A 17,833-nucleotide genomic window follows, 5' to 3' on the forward strand; every position below is an offset into this window, starting at 1 on the left:
GAAGATTAACTTACATCAGTATAGGGGACTTCCAGAGAGACAGATCAGAAGCTGTACTATAATTTACAGTTTTGCAGAGCTGCCTGAATGTAATAGCTAACATTTAACAGTTTGCATTTTATATATTTTATACATATATAATATATATTTCATATATAATACATATATTTTATATGCTATATATTTACTATGTGCTAAGTACTATATCATTTGATCTTCACAATAACACCAGGAGGTAGGTGCTGTTATTATCCCCATTTTGCAGATTAAGAAACTGAGGCAATTAAGTGACTTTCCCAAGGTCACCCAGAGAGTGTCTGAGGCTGGTTTTGAATTCAGATCTCCTTCACTCTAGGTCTAGTCCTCTCTCCACTATACCCTCTACCTATCTCTAGCCAGCAGCTATCAGGTGGTGTAACACCCAGGAATACTTTTTTCTTGAAAAAATATTCCATGTGATTGCTTCTATGAAGTGCAAATAACAATCTAAAAAATTATTTGTGATTGCTTCTATGAAGTGCAAGTAACAATCTAAAAAATTATTTGGGGTAAAGTATTTGAATTATTGCTATACATTCATGTAATGCCTTCCATTTTACAAAGCCATTTACATAATTTATCTCATTTGATCCTCCCATGTAGTAACACGAATATTATTGTCCTTAGTATAGAGATGAGGAGCCTGGGGCTCAGAGAGCTAAAGTTGCTGCACATCTCCCAGCTAGGGCAGGAAAAGACTGGGATTTGCCCCCAGGCTTCCTGTCTCTAGAGGGAGCTGCTCTCCAATCCAACACCCTGCTCCTCTGAATGGGGAAGCTGTCCTCAAGTAATTTAATCACAAGGTAGAAAAGATTAATCTCTGCTTGAAATAATACTCAGAATACCTTGCATCTATATCACTTTTAATTTTTCGATGTTCTTGTCTATCTTTTAAACCACCCAAAGAATTCAGATGGAAGATGCAATGGCTGACATATTTTAGCTTCTAAAAGGGGATAGGGAAAGAGTTTTTATGACTTTTTGTAGATTAGAGAGGACAGTCATTGACTTCCTCTAGAGAAGCAGAGAAATTCAGAAAAAATAGAGAAATGGGACAGATTCAAAGACAAGTGAAGGGATGAGGGGGTTATTCCCACACTCTTACAATTATAGAGCCGTAAGAGACCTTAAAATAATTTCATTCTCTACAACTGTAGGACATCCAATTGCCCTTCATGTATATATTACTGTTTGCTGACTCAAATGCTAGGTTGGCTTCCTTCCAGGTTATTGAATCCTATTTCTAATTAAAAATCTCAACCTTGAGTGAATATAATAGGACAGACTTATCATTATGTAGGTCCCTTTAAAGAAGAGGTTCTTAATCTGGGGTCCATAATCTTTTAGAATAAAACTGATAATTATATTTCAATATAATTGGCTTCCTTTGTAATCCTATATAATCTATCCCTTATATTCTCCATTTAAAAACTTCATTCTGAGAGGGCGTCCCAGAGTGCCAAAGGGGTCCTTGACAGAAACACAACAAGCCTAAGAATCTCTGCTTTGGAGTGTCATCAAAGCTATTAGAAGTAGGTTTCATACTTGCTCTCCTCTCTCCCCATGCAGCCTTCCTGTTATCCCTTCATTCTTTTTTTTTTCCCTACCATGTGCCTTTCTTCATAGCTCAACCATCTGCTGGAGAAGAAACACAGAGAACCTGGGGAATAGAAATAACAGCTGAGATCCGCCCTGCCACTGATACAGGGGTTCTGCTGGCCCTGGTTAGCGAAGAAAAAACCGTCCCTCTCTCCTTGGCCTTAGTGGACTACCATTCCACAAAAAAACTCAAAAAACAGGTAAGTGTGCCTAATAAAGGATAATCTGCCAAAAGTTTTCACTAACTTGTCCAAAGAAGAAACCTACTTCAGGAACACCTGACTTCAAATCCAGCCTCAGATACTTACTAGCTGTGTGGCCATGGGTGAGTCATTTAACCTCTGCTTATCTCAGTTTCTTCATTTGTAAAATGAGGATAATAAAGCACTTACACCTCCCCCCATTGTTATGAGAATAAAATGAGATAACATTTGTAAAGCACTTTGTAAAACTTAAAGTGTTACATAAATGCTAGTTTATTATTGTTATTATTTTATTTGTCAGTCTTTCTCATATGTGCAAAATTATTTATGTTTAATATGCTTTGTATGACTAGATTTAAAAATTTATCTTAGATTTAATCCTAGAAAAATTTTAGTATGAAAGCTTAGAAAAGTTCCATTTAGCTTTGGGGCACCTAAGTAAATAGCTGAAGCAGCTAGATGGAGAAGTGGATGGAGTACCAGATCTGGAGCCAGGAAGACCTGAAGGTCAGGCATTTACTAGCTGTGTGACCCTGGGCAAGTCACTTGAACTTTGCCTAGGAGGCAGCTAGGTGGTTCAGTGGATAGAGCACTGGACCTGGAGTCAAGAAGACCTAAATTCAAACCTGGCCTCGGATACTTACTACCTTTGTTACCTTGGGCAAGTCACTTAACCTCTGTTTGCTTTAGTCTACTAGAGAAGGAAATGGCAAACCACTCTGGTATCCTTGCCAAGAAAATCCCATGGATAGTATTGGCATGCTATGGTTAACAAGGTCATGAAGAGTCAGACATGACTGAATGGCTGAACAAATACATATTTAGCATGGGATCATTCCTTGGCAGGATTTCTGGGGACGGCTAGGTGGTGCTGTGAATAGAGCACCAGCCCTGGAGTCAGGAGGACCTGAATTCAAATCCGACCTCAGACGCTTGACACACTATCCATGTTATTTTGGGCAAGTCACAACCCCAATTGCCCTCCAAAAAGCAAAAAAAAAAAAAAAGATTTCTCATGGTTATGGTGAAAGAGTATTGAGTTTTAAGTCAGAGAACCTCTGTTCAAATCCTGGGCTCTGCCTCACGGCAGGCAGCTAGATCATGTACTGTCCAGAGTACTGGGCTGGAGTCAGGAAGACCTGAATCTAAACTTCACAGAACAAATACCCTTAATAAAAGGATTTGTTCTGTAAAACTTGGACTCAGTCAAAACACCTCACCCAAGGACCTAGAAGGCTACATGTGGCCTCAAGGTTGCAGGGTCCCCACCCCTGAACTAGATTATGCTGTTATACTATTAACGAGATAGTTATTAGAGATTGACTTTTGATTGCATTGTTAATATGAATTGAGCAACACACTGAAAGAATAAGCATTAGTCAACATTTCCGCTCTCAGGGAATACTTAAATTTAGCCTCCACTTTCAGTACAAAGACATGCATATTTGGTTTATTGGACTTCTAGAATGTAAAGTTCCATCTCTGCAACTATGCGGTCCAGCCCCTAGTCTAACTACATGCTCTACAGACCTGACAAAACCTCAGGATAAATCTGGAAGTCAGAGAAGAGGAATGAGGACTGGGTGAGACTGGTAGATGGACTGTTCCATAGCGGTGATTTCCTTAGAAAAGAAAGGCCAAGCTCTGTTCTGTAAATCCCAAAGTCATTGGGGTTGGGAAACTGGGGCTTTGCTCCAGGGCATTGCAATTTAGAGGGCCCCGGTGGTACCTGTAAAAACAACTCAGCTGAGCAGGTAGTTAGCAAGAATAATTAGTTAAAACTGTGAGCTACTAAATGGAGGATATTTCCTTCACCTGGTGGTAGGCCCAAGGATGCCTCCCCCAGCAGCAAATTCAAGGTGTCCCCGGATCTCTTCAACTTCATCCCACCCCAGCTCAAATGAATTTAACTCAGAAAATTAATTTGAAGATGGCATTCACATCATTACTCTGGGTGTCTTTTGTGGTACTTGTCCTGGGTAACACACCGTCATCCATCTGCTGCCAAGTCATTCTCTCTACTCTTGCCACAACTTCAATCCCTCATCACCTGTCTCCTGGTCCACTGTAAAAACCTCCTGACTGGCTCCCTGGACCTCTTTCCTCTCCATTCTATCCTTACACAGCTGTAAAAATGATAATTCCAAAGCACAGGTCTGATTATATCCAAATATATTTTTCCCCTCCTCAAAAAACTTGTGCAGGTCTGCTTTAGTGGTTCCTCATTAGCTTTAGTATAAAATATAAACTCTAAAATTTCTCATTTAAAGTTCTCTATAATATGGCTTCAGCCCATCTTCCCAGCTAATTACACATTAGTATCCAGTCCATGGGCAGCAAGGGGGTGCCATGGATAGAGCGTTGGGCTTGGAGTCAGGATGAACTGAATTCAAATCCAGCCTCAGGCACTTACTAGCTATGTGACCCTGGAGAAGGAACTGGCAAAGCATTAGAAGACGATCTCAAATAGGGTCATGAAGAGTCAGACCCGTCCCACACTCTCCAATACAACCAAAATGATCTACTTGCTGATCCCTTAACCCAATATTCCATTTCTTCTACCTTTTTACCTTTGTCCAGGCTGTTCCCCCTTGCCTAAAATGTTCTTCCTTCTCGCTTCTGCCTCTTGAAACTCCTGACTCTTTTCAAGGCTCACTCACCTCAAAGCACTATCTCCTACACAAAGCCTTTCCAATGCCCCCAGTTGTCCCCTCCCTACCCCAACATCCACACATTACTATGGATTTATTTTGTATATAGCTTATATTTTTTGTCATTGTTTAGCCATTTTCAGTCATTTTTTACTCTTTGTGACTCCATTTGGGATTTTCTTAGCAAAGATACTGGAATGATTTGCCATTTCCTCCTCCAGCTCATTTTACAAATGAAAAACTGAGGTAAACAGGGTTAAGTGACTTAGCCAGGATCACACAGTTAGTGTCTGAGGTCGGATTTAAACTTAGGTCCTCCTGACTCTAGACCAGGTGCTCTATCCACTGTACCACCTAGCTACCCAGAGCCTATATTTACTTACCAGTAAATATGCTGTCTCACTCTAGCAGAATGTAATCTCCTTGAAGACAGGGACTGATACATTTGTTTTTGTATACTCAGCACCCAGTGAGGTGCTTGGAACACAGTAAATGTTTATTAATGATTGCTTGTTGATTGATTGAATGATAAGTAAACATTTGTGCCTCTGACTGCCCCCCCTTGTTTATTCAGGTTTGTCTGTTTTCTCCTTTAGCTGGTTGTCCTGGCAATAGAACATGTGTCTATGACCTTCATGGAAATCAAAGTGTGTGATGGTCAGGATCACTTGGTGGAAGTCCGCATAAAGGAAGGAGAGATAGCCCTGACTGTGGATGGAACGAAGGGACAGATGGAAGTGAGCTCTTCCCAACTGGAGGAAAGACTGTCTGCCTTGAAAAAGTACCTGCAGAGTCCCTTAAAGACATATGCTGGTGGATTGCCAGGTAATGCCGTGGATCTGCTATCACAGAGCTTCCCCCCCCCTGCCTGACCAAATACCAGCAGTAGTAGGAGGAGAGAGCAGTGTAGCTACCCTCATCTGCCTTGACCTTCAGAAAATTGTTTACAGCAAAATGATGCCTGGAAGAAGATTCAGTTTTCTCATGGCAGCTATTAAGATGAGGCTTGGGAATTTTTTTTTAAGCAGGGAAAGGGGAAGCTAGATTATAGACTTTCTCTAGTCAAGTGAGGAAATCACTTCTGCAACCAAAGATTGTGGTCAGCATTGCTTTTTCAGAGCTGATTTCACCAGCCTGAGGGAATCCTTAGTATGGAAACTTCCCCCTTTCCAGGGATGTGCTGAAGTCAACCTCAAATGTGCCGGAGGCTTCATAGGTGAATGTCACATCTTCAGTGTGGGCATCATATAGATATATTCGGATATAGGCAAATGCTATCAATCAGAATCTGACTTGTTCTGTCGATCATCTAGACTTGAGATTGAATGATTAATGCAGATGAAACGTAAATTTTTGTTATGTGTCCTTTTTTTTCATTAAGAAATGATGGCTAAACCTTTACTGGAACACTCCTGCCCCTGACCAATGCAAAATGGCAATTCATCCATAATTGGAGTCTTAGAGCGAGTCCATTGCCTGGACCCAGTGACTTGTCCACTGGTATATGTCTTGAACTTGGGCTTTCCTGATTCCAAAGTCAGCTCTCTGACCAGCATGCCATGTGGCTTCTCTCAAACTTCCTTATTGTGTATAGAATCTGAGGTATCTTTATTTAATCCTAATCATAGATGTTGATTGTGCAATTGACTTGAATCAAGTTAATGTTCTTTCCCCTTCTTCAAGAGAATTCTGCACATAATATTTTGTACCCATAACATGCTAGGGAGTGTTGAATCTAAAGAAGTACCATGCCAGGCTGAGAATCAGAATTTCCAACTTAATTATTTGTAAATATTATTGCCTACAGGCATGTGATCAGAGTAACATGACGGTAGTTACAAAGCCAGAGCCAGGTGTTTATGAATCTCAGTTATCTATCAGAGTCAACTCTAATTTTCTTGGCTGCAATAAAAAGCTAAAGATTTCTAGCTTGAAGATTCTAGCTAAAGATTTCTACCTGTGAGTAGAGCACCTGCCCTGGAGTCAGGAGGACCTGAGTTCAAATCCGGCCTCAGACAATTAACACACACAAAAAAACTAGCCGTTTGACCTTGGGCAACTCACTTTGCCCCAACTGCCCTCCAAAAAAAAAAAAATCAAAACAAAAAAAAAGATTTCTGCCTCTCCTCAAGAATCTTCAGTGAATCTCCAAAAATCTTTTGCCTACCAAATAAATGTAGAATTTACTTGCTGGCTTCCTCAAACTCATGGTACACTCCTTTTCCAAACTAATTCCATATAATCACCCTTCCCTGTACTCTGTATCCAGCCAAACTACACAGCTCTGACCCTCAAATCTATGCTGTATTCCTTCTCTTCTACATCTTTGATTAGATTCTTCCCTATATCTAGAATACCTTTCCTCTTTTCACTTGTTGAATCCTTATTTATCCTTTAAAATCCAACTGAGATGGAATTTAAAAGGAAAAGCCTTCCATATGGCAAACATAGTAATGAACCTCCCCATCAGACATCAAAGAACAGTTGGTTTGATAATTTTCTGATGTGTTATCACATAATGCTGTGTACTCTTCCAAACTGTGTTAATGTTTTATCCCCTTATTAGTCTGTACTTTCTAGGAAGGAACAGAAGATTAAATTAGATAATATATGTGTTGTATAATATACATATATACTATGTGTACTATAAGGACAGTCCACAGGATCAGAGAAAAGCAAAAGAATGAAGAACGGACAAGATGACTGGCTGATGAGTGTTTCTACAGAATAAACACAGGGAGAAGAAAACTGACCACTGTATGGGGCCTGCTATCAAAGGGATGATTTTCTGAAGCTGAGGGACACATTCATTACAGATGGCATGTCATGCTAAAGATGTTTTGTTTTTCCTTCCTCTTTGACCCAGATGTTCCTGTGATGTCAGCTCCAGTCACTGCGTTCTACCATGGCTGCATGACCCTGATGGTCAACCAGAAAACATTGGATTTAGACGAGGCCATGTATAAACACGGTGACATCACATCACATTCTTGTCCTCCGACTGAGCAAGCTGGTCAGTAGGCTCCTCAGAAACAGTCTACACTTTATAACCAAAAACTTTTCATGCTTTTCTTTTACAAAAAAAAAGTATAAATTATTCAGTCTCCCTATGCTGTATAGTTTCTCTAAAAAACACTGAAGTTCAGTAGGAGCTACTGATCCTTACAATCGATCATTGAAATCTTCCTTTGCCCTGTGGCCAAACCTTTGTAATATATTTGTAAATAGCTGAGAAGACTAATATTAATGATCTGAAACCACACGCAAAATCTCCAAAAGCTTTTCATGAAATGAATGGTGAGTCTTGAGGGAACAGAGAGGCCTGGAAACATATCAACATAGACTTGAAGAAAATAATAGTTCTCTATTATTTTTATTACCAAATACTTCTTTCTGATTTATGAAATATGAAAGAATAAAATATTTACAGAAAACTTTTTAACTCCGTGTCTGAAATTGACTTTTCTTCTTCGTGACTGAGCCATGTGGAATTATCAGGGGTGAAAAGGAAACCGTTAGTAATGGAGCCCGCTGATGTGTGTGTGTGCATATATTTCCCCACGCCTGTTCATACATGTGAGTATGCGTATATAGGGGAATTCTCCCTTATTGCTTCATTTCTTCCCAATAACTTCCAGGGCTCTAAATTCATCCATTTCTTCTGGACTTTGTTTCACCAGGTAAATTCCAAGATGCCTCTTTGACAAACATGTTGAATGAAGTTTAGTAGAAAGAGCTCTGATTTAATTCAGGAAACTCAAAATTCAATCCCTTCCTCCATAAACTTTGAGCGTTGTGACCCTGAGGGGAGTCATACCTCAGTGGGTAGGACATTTCCTCTCATTGGAGGTCCTCACATAGAGACTGGCTGCCAGAGAGAAACAAAGTGGTATGGTGGAATGAGATCCACACTTAGAAGGTCTGGATTCAAATTCTGGTTTTGCCCTTTACTGCTTTGTGACCGTGGGGGAGTCACTGAGCCTCTTGAGACCTCAAATTCTTGAAAAATGAAATAGTTAGACCAGATAGATGTCTCTAAGGTTCCCAGCTCTAGACTATATGCTCTCTGAGGACCCTCTCAACCCTGAGATTTTATGAAAGTCACTTCTAGTCTGTGTCTCATTCTTTTTCTGTAAAAAGAAGAATAATTTGTTTCTCCATCTGCCTTAGAAGGCTATTGAGAGGGTCAAATGAGATAAATGTAAGTACAAAGACCTTGAAAGTACAAAAGCTATTTATGCTGGTTTATTAGAAGCAGATTGGAAGTTGTAAGCCTGGGTTCTAGTCTGGTTCTGCCATTAAAAAGCTATATATATATTTAAATTTTAACAAGCATTTATTAAGCTCTTTCTATGTGCCAAGTAAAGGCATCAAGATGGTACAGTGGATAGAGCACAGGACCAGGAATCAGGAAGACCTGAGTTCAAATCTGACCCCAGACACTTATTACAAGTTGTGTAACCCTGGTTAAATCATTTCACCCTGTTTGCCTCAGTTTCCTTATCTGTAAAATGAGCTGGAGAAGGAAATGGCAAACTACTTTGGTATCTTTGCCAAGAAAATCCCAAATGGAATCACAAAAAGTTGGAAATCACTAAAAATGACATCATGTCTGACTCATTCTCTCCTCCAAAGTCATTGAAATCTAGCGGCAAAACAAATTCAAGATGACTAGCAATGACCTGGGATGCAGTGGGTGACCTTGGCCTTTCTAAATTAAATTAGCATACATTCTGAGGAGGCAGTAATAAATAATAGAATGAACTAAAGGTGGGGAACTAGAAGTCCGGAAAAAAACAAGAGACCTCTAAAAACTTAATAAGACCTCTTACAAGACACTTAATCTCCTCTGGACCTCAGTTTCCTCATATGTAAAATGAGAGGTAGCACTAAATGACTATAAGAGGAAGAACCACCTAGAGACAGCTGAGTGGTGCAGTGTATACTGACCTGAAGTCAAGAAGACCTAAATTCAAATCTGGCCTCATAGACTTACTAGCTATATGACCCTAAACAAGTCACTTAACCTCTGTTTGCCTCAATTTCCTCACCTGTAAAATGGGAGCAATTATAATAACACTTACCGTCCAGGGTTGCTATGAGTCTCAAATGAAATAATATTTGTAAGGCCCTTGTTACAGTTTCTGGTACATAGTAAAAGCTTACTAAATACGTGTTCCCTTCTTTCTGTCCTTCCTTCCTTCCTTCTTTCCTTCCTTCCTTCCTTCTTTCCTTCCTTTCTTTCTACTTTCCTTCCTTTTTTTCCTTCCTTCTCTCCTTCTTCCTTCTTTCTTTCCTTCCTTCCTTCCAAGGTCCCTCTCATTTCTAAATCCTAATCTCCTATGACTTCTCCAAACTTAAAGCCTCTATATGACAAATTTGACTAGCTTAAATTTTAAAAAAAAGAAAGGAAAAGAGAACATTAAAAAAAGTTGAAGGGCAAGAAAAGTCCCTGCTGGTAGTTTAAAAATAGCCTTTCCAGATACTAGGCGATCCTTCTGGGGAGGAAGAGAAAAAGAACAAAGCCAAAGGGAGCACCAGTGCCTTGGGAGCCAACTGGTGGGGGCTAACGGTATTTCATGCCTCTCTGCTGTTCTAAGGTTTACAAAACATTGTGCATATAGTCATCTGATCCTCATCAGAACTCCCATGAGTGAGGCAGCTATGATTATTATCCTGAGGAAATGGAGGCTGAGAAGTTGTCATTTACTCACGGTTACATGACTAGTTAAGGGTCCAAGAAGGGACTTGATCCTGGGCACTGTTCATAAAGTCAAACCATCTCTTAAAACACAAAGCCTTCATTTCCAAGCTTCCTGTTTATATTTCAAATTAGGACAGAATTCTTCAATCTATCCTTACTGTCTTCCAGTATGAGAGTTTGGAGTGGGTTGGGTTCGATCATAGTAAAGGTCTTGATTCTTCTGCCAGGATTTCCTCTTGGGTTCTTGATACTCAGCATGATTCTTCTGGCTCCAGTTGACCTTAATTCATAGTTTGCTCCTCAAGGCATGTCTTAAATCACATGTGCATAAAATCTGAGTGTTTTGCCTCCACCCAAAGAGCTCATCCTTTGCATGATGGGGCTTGCTTGCTTTATGATATTTTGCTTTTGTTGTTGATTTTTTTTCCTCTTTCCTAAGTTCCTGGCAGTATCCTGCTGACTCAGGACCTCAGAAAACTTCTAAGAGCTTCAGGTAATTTTCCATGTTAATATTGTGTAAAACTAGACAATCAATCCTCATTCTATAATTAACTCGGTTAGGACCAACGCACCAATGAATTCTATGGCTATTTATGGTCCATATTTTAATAAATAATTTCCACATCTTCAATAACTATCAGAGAGGAGATCAAAAGATCATAGGTTCATGGAATAAGAACTAAAAGGACCTAGAGGCCATCCAGTCCAACCCCCTCATTTTAAGAATTAACTGAAGCCCTGGGATATTAAGTGACTTGCCCAGTATCAAAAGGTAGAAATTCAACTCAGGTCCTCTGACTCTACCTTATCACACATTGGCTCAATTTCCTTCAGTTCTGGATATTTCCATCAAACTCATTGTCATTTACTTCCCCCTTTTTTTAATGCTGGCTCTAACCTGACTACTCTCCCTAATGTCTCTTCTGAGGACTTGGCTTATTGAACACAGTGAAACTGGGTTCTGAAAAATAAAAAAGTGAGTCTACTTAGGAGGAAGACAACACTGTGGTCTCATAGTTTCTAATAAAATTAGGGTTAAAACTGCCCACCAATCAACTATAAGGACTGATTTTTTTATAGCTCTATTGAAGTTTTCAAAGTCAGTGATATACATCAACTCACTTGATTCTGTCAACAACCAAAAAAAGGGAGAGAGGGAGGGAGGGAAGAGAATAAACATTTACTGAGCACATGCAATATGCCAGGTATTTGTGCTAAGCACTTTACAGATATTATCTTATTTGATCTTCCCAACAATCCTTGAGGTAGGTGTTGTTATTCCCATTTTACAGTTGAGGAAACTGAGACAAACAGAAGTAAAATGACCTACCCAGGATCACACAGTTAAACCATACATACAATAATATTTATACAAATTCTTTTTATTATAGCAAAGGGCTAATAACCAAGGGGGTGCCAATTAATTAGGAATGACTGAACAAATTATGGCATATGAATGTAATTTTGCTGAAGATAGGAGTTCTTAGGTCCTGTGAATTCATTTTTTAAAAATACTTTGATAATTATATTTTGATACAATTGGTTTTCTTTGTAATTCTTCATATTTTATTCATTGGAAAACATTATTTTGAAAGTAAAGCCAGATGACCAACATCGTCCAATATACAAAAAAGTTTAAGAACTGTGCCTTAAGAAATGATGAAAGGGACCTAGAGAAGGTCCTAGAGAAGGACCCAGAGAAACCTAGGAAGACTTGTATGAACTAATACAGAATGATGCACTTAGAACCGAGGACAATTTGTATAATAACAGTTACAGCCTAAAGACAAACAACTTTGAAAGATTTAAGAACTCCCATCAATGCAAGGACCAAATATAATTGGAGAAAAACAATGATGAAGCATGCTGACACTGAAAGAGGACCTAACTCAAAGTGAAGAACGAGACATGCATTTTTTGACACGGCAACATGGGAACTTTTTGCTCTACTATAAAACAAATGAAAGCCATAAAGAAGCCCAGACAATAAGCATCACAGCTTTGAAAGTTACACTTTTGAGTGCATTATATACTTTATTTTATTTTTAAAGTGATTGCATTTAATAAAATCAGGTATATAATAACTACCATGGTACTGACCATAAAATACTCAGTATTTTAAATACATCAGATTTTAGAATACAGGTAGTGTTAAGGATGAAATTGTATTATATATTTGAAAAGAAAATTCATATATAAGAAATTTATAATTTCATATTCAATCTCTTTTTCCTTTTCTAATGTGTATAAGAAATAATTATGTAGCTTGGTCTACAGAATATAACAAAAATTTTCAAGTCTCAACTGATTGTTCAACTTCAAGAACCATTACATGTAAAATTTTCAGTGGTCAAGTTCTGAATGGAGAGAATAGAACTATCTCTAGTCACATTTCCAAAGATGTCATGCATCTGGAGAATTTCACATTAGAGCAGAGGAAACCTAGCCCTGATTCGGACTGAATGAATTTGATGGAGCTGGCCAGGTAAATGCCCATAATGCCAAGAGTGAAGGCAGAAGACAATTGCTGTCTGCAGAAACACACTCTGCTCTGCCTGCATCCACATACGTCCCCTTCCCAAAAAGGGGTCTTGGTCTTAGTCCCAAGAAAAAGCATAAGAATTTCAGGTTTCCCCAAAGGTCACCAGAAAAATGTCCAAGAGTCTTAGAAAGGGATGTAATGGTAACAGCCCTACCTCATCAGTGCCTTTAAACTCTAGTAGGGCCCAGCTAGGTGACTGAAGCTCAAGAAGACTTAAGTTTAAACCTTGCCTCAAATCTGCCTTACTAGCTCTCTGACCCTGGACATCTTCAGCATTCTCAGCTGTAAAATGGGATTGATAATCCCACCTATCTCCAGGGTTGTTTTGAAAATCAAGTGAGATTGTGTGTGTGTGTGTGTGTGTGTGTGTGTGTGTGTGTATAAAGTATTTTGCAAACCTTAAGGCATTATATCAATGCTAGCTATTATTACTCCACTTTTTTTTGGTTGGAGTGGAAAGGGGAGAGTCTAGCCTAAGCTATTTATATACAAAAAAAAATAGCATCTCTCAAGTGAAATGTCTTACAAACATTATATATAATATAGTCCTGCCAGTGTGGCCCACTGATCACACCCCTTGCTATTCCAATCAGTGCCTTTGCTGGAGGGAGCAGGCCATGACAAATGAAGTGTTTGATGTTTTCATGTCTGTGTTATGAATAAGGATGGGGTAATGAATTATGCCGTTGACATTTTTATGGACAGAGTTGACTTCAGAGGCTTTTCTTGAAAGGGAGGCGCTTATAATCAACAGTTCTATTTAGAGAACATTGTTGAGTTAGCTTTTAAAAAATTTATTACTCTCCATGTCTGCCCTTTCTATGATTTCATTCATTGCTCTGAAATAAAATTAAGAAAACATGACAGCTGTCACCAGAGAAGCCAGTTCTTTTTTTGAGGGTGTTGAAGCTGGGGAGAAGGAGGCTTCCTACTCTCATTTCTTGGGATGGTCCCTACTACATCCCAAGGTGGGGGGGAGGAATCCCTAATAAGAATATTTGAAGTTCTTCATATCTTTTCTCCTCTTCATGTCCTCTCTTTAAAGTGGTCTGATTTCTGCCCCTTGAACATACCCTGATCTCTTCTGTCTCCATGCCTTTGCTTACACCGTTCTCTATGCTTGGAATGCCCTCCTTCCCTTTCATTGCTATCCTCAAAGCCCAATTCAAATGCCATCTCCTCCAGGAAGACTTCCCTCATTCCCTTGAAAGGTGACAAGCGGCCTTCTTGAACCTCACGTATCACTTGGTTTTGTAATTCTCAAATGCCTTTATCATGTAATATAATGTATTATAGTTATTCTAGCTGGGGTTTCATTCTTATCCTAGATTATACCTTCTCTAAATGTTGTATACCTTCCTGCACTATAGCATGCTCAGTTACCCCTATCATAGGAGGCTTGGGAAAGCAAAAATCAGAAGCTATGAAACCTTTGTCTCTCTGGCTTATTTCCTGTTGCCTAATTCCTTATCTCACTTAATAACAGTAACACTAACTACTCACGATTCTGTAGGATTTCAAGGTTCACAAAGCAATTTTCTCATAACATCCCTGTGTCTAGAGCAAGTGTGAATATTGTTACCCCCATTTTATGGATGAGAAAACTGAGGATCACAGAGATTAAGTAATTCAGATAGGGTCACACAACTAGTGTGACCCATCCAATCCAGAATGGGAATCAAAGTTACTGGAGAAGTCAACTCTTTTTTTTTTTTCTGATCTGAATGGTGTTAGGAAAAAGAGTTTTCCCATCTCTGTTCATGGAATAAATCTCATCTCAAGAAGGGATTATTTATTTTATACATATATATACACATATGTACATATATACACACATATATATGCATATATATGTATATATCTGAAATTCACATCCCTAGGTACAGCCTGCTTTCTTCTATATCACAGCTGCCCCTTAACAGCAAGATTTTCTAAAAAAAAAAAAAAAAAGATTTTCTGCTTTCAGCAGATCTCCTACTAGAAGGATTGAGCATGAGGGCCAACTGTTCATCCCACAGAAGTCATCTGGCAGATTTCTCCCATTTCTAATGGGATTTGTTTTCTAGGCTCCGGCAGCATAAATGGGTAACGTGTGCCACTGTTACACAAACAGTTTCCCAGTTCCCTTTGAGAATGCAGGAGGCACAGTGACTACAACAATGTGAAAAACAAAACAGCTGGGAAATACTTAGGAATGTAATGACCAAGCATGACATCAGAGCCCCTGTGATGATGCGTGTTACCCATTTTCCAATAGGGTGGACTAGAGATGCAGAATCAAACAGAAGTTCTCTGTCATGGTCCAACATGTGGATCTCTTTGCTTTACTCTGGGCAGCTAGGTGGCACAGTAGATAGAGTTCTGGGCCTGGAGTCAGGAAGACCTGAGTTCGAATCTAGCCTCAGACACTTACTAGCTGCATGACCCTAGGCAAGTTATTTAACCCTGTTTGCCTCAGGTTCCTCATCTATAAAAATGACCTGCCAAAGGAAATGACAAACCACTCCAATATCTTTTGCAAGAAAACCCCAAATAGGGTTGGTCACAAAGAATCAAATATGATCTGAACAACAAGCTTGTGTGACTATGTTTATGTGTTATAAAGGAAGACTTGTGAGTTTGTTTTTTTTAATGCAGAGGAGAGTTGGAGGGAGAGAGAGAGAGAGAGAGAGAGAGAGAGAGAGAGAGAGAGAGAGAGAGAGAGAGAGAGAGAGAGAGAAGAGAGAGGGAGAGGGAGAGGGAGGGAGAGAGAAAATTAGGATAGCAAAGCCAAAAAACAAAAAAGGGAAGAAAAAAAGAGACACTGAAGCATTTTTTTTCTGATACATAGAAGACAACTGAAGGAAGTTCAGGAGACACAGATGAGAAACAGCTTTGAAACTTAACATGTTGATTTTGTTAGATACTTAAAAATAAAAAGCTGTACATAATAGATGTTTGATGTATCAGCCTTTTTTTCCTGTTCTTTGCATATTGAAATATTCCTGTTCATTGGTGTCTGTCAAGTTTGGAATAACAAAAAATTAAATTATCAAAACTCAGAAGGAGAGAGAGAGGGAGAAAGAGAGAGACAGAGACAGAGAGACAGAGAGAGAGAGAGAAAGGGAGAGGGAGGGACAAAAAGAGAGAGAAAGAGGTGAGAGAAAGAGGGAGAAGAAGACAGACGGAGACAGCAAAGAGACAGAGAGAGAAAGAGGGAGGGTGGGAGACAGAGACAGACAGAAAGGGATAGAGAGAATTGAGGAGGTATGAGAACATGCTTCTTCTGGGGCAGCTAGGTGGTACATTAAATAGAGCCTGGATTCAAGAAGACTTGAGTTCAAATCTAGCTTCAGATAATTTACTAGCTGTGTGGCAAGTCATTTAAACCCCTATTTGCTTCAGTTCCTCATCTGTAAAATGGGGACACACTAAAGAAAAATGACAAACCACTCCAGTATCTTTGCCAAGAAAACCCCATGAACAAAGTACATGGGGTCACTTAGAGTCAGACATGACTAAATGACTGAACAAAAAAAATACTTCTGGTTTTGGTCCTCTGGTTTTCCTCTCTTCATTTAAACTTGCTCCCAGAAGCAGGGAATGATACCAACCAGCAGCTGCTTCCACAAGGGAGAGGCTACACAGGCAGAGGATTTACCTCCTCTCCTGGAATGGTCTCCAACATGTCTGCTGGAAGGGATGGTAGGAGCCTCACTACAATCTCATTCTTCCCTTCCCACCACCAGTAATAGCCTTGTAGCATATTGGATAAGCCATAGTGAAAGTGCATATCCTGTTATAAGAGAGGCAGCATTGATATTCCCTCTCTGGTCTAGAGGTGTGCAAGAAAGTCTTCTATGCCCTCCATATACTTATGACAGCCTATCCTACCCCTATTTTGTGGGGAAAATGGGGAAAGAAGAAGGGGGAGGTGTCAATTAGATCTTAGACTGATAGTGTCTGCTCTACCTGTTGTTTCTGAATGAAAAGAGGAAGATACTTGGGTGGAGAAGAATCAGATTAGGCACATTATTAACTAACCTACAGTTTTCTTATTTGCAGAATAGGGATATAACACATGCCCTCCCCACTTCACACGAGTACTGTGAGGAAGACACTTGGTAAACCTTAAAGTCATCAGAAACAAATTTTGTTTTTCCCTAAGTGAGATGAGAAGACAACATGGTACAATGTAAAAAAGTGCTAGATTTGGAGCGAGAGGACCAGGGCTCTACCGTCAGTTCTGCCACTTACTGTATCTGTATGACCCCAAAAGTCACTTAAACTCTCAGGGACCCTGTTTCTTCATCTATAAAATCAAAGGATGGGCCTAGATGCTATATAAAGTTCCTCCTAGCTTTCGATGCATGATTCTAGGAGAAATAAGGGGATGAAAATAAGCCAGAGAGAAGAAGAAAGGATTCCATAACCTCTCATTAACATCTTCAAGGGGTCAATATGAGTGTCCTGATCTAGTATTTTACTAATATGAAGACAGTCTAATCCAGGGATGGGGAATCTGCGGTCCTGAGTCCACAAATAGCTTTCTAGGTCCTTGGGTGCAGCCTTTTGACTGAGTTCAAGTTTTACAGAACAAATCCTTTCATTAAGGAATTTAGTCCTGTGGAGTTTGTATTCAGTCAAGTGGCTGAGGACCTAGAGGGCCACATGTGGTTTCGAGGCTTAAGGTTCCCCAACTCTGATCCAATCCAACCAGCACTTACTAAATGCCTTTTCTGTGGTTAACTGGGTTAAGTACTAAAAAAATGAAAAATAGTTCCTGTCCTCAATAAGCTTACATTCTTCTGAGGAATGCAAAATATAAATATCTTTGTTGTTGTTCAGTCATTTCAGACTTTTCAGGACCCCTTTAGGGTTTTCTTGGCACAGATACTGGATTAGCCATTTCCTTCTCTCGTTCATTTCATACATGAGGAACTAAGGCAAACAGGGTTAAATAACTTGCCCAGGGTCACATAACTAGTGTGTCTGAGGCCAGATTTGAACTCAGAAAGATGAGTCTTCTGATTCCAAGGTCAGTGCTCTGTCCACTGCACCACCCAGCTGCCCTGAAATATAAATATAGCTTAACATAATTTGAAGAAGAAAGAGA

At 39.5% G+C, this 17,833-nt stretch overlaps 2 protein-coding genes across 2 annotated transcripts in view; one reads left to right on the top strand and one right to left on the bottom strand.

Annotated features, from left to right (window-relative positions):
• The window catches only part of GAS6 (growth arrest specific 6), a 95,997-nt gene extending 88,063 nt beyond the window's left edge, over window positions 1-7,934 (top strand). The window contains exons 13-15 of the mRNA XM_069094060.1: window positions 1,666-1,838; window positions 5,089-5,317; window positions 7,359-7,934. Of these exons, the coding sequence (XP_068950161.1) occupies window positions 1,666-1,838; window positions 5,089-5,317; window positions 7,359-7,513 (557 nt within the window). The 3' untranslated portion in view covers window positions 7,514-7,934. The remainder of the gene's footprint in view (window positions 1-1,665; window positions 1,839-5,088; window positions 5,318-7,358) is intronic.
• TMEM255B (transmembrane protein 255B) overlaps window positions 1-17,833 on the bottom strand; it is a 195,641-nt gene that overhangs the window by 38,455 nt on the left and 139,353 nt on the right. The gene's annotated exons all lie outside the window — the stretch shown is intronic.

Source organism: Petaurus breviceps, unplaced genomic scaffold (genome assembly GCF_028583685.1).
Source record: "Petaurus breviceps papuanus isolate PSGF00001 unplaced genomic scaffold, PetGlider_PUasm1.0 214, whole genome shotgun sequence".
In the NCBI taxonomy this organism is placed as follows: Eukaryota; Metazoa; Chordata; class Mammalia; order Diprotodontia; family Petauridae; genus Petaurus; species Petaurus breviceps.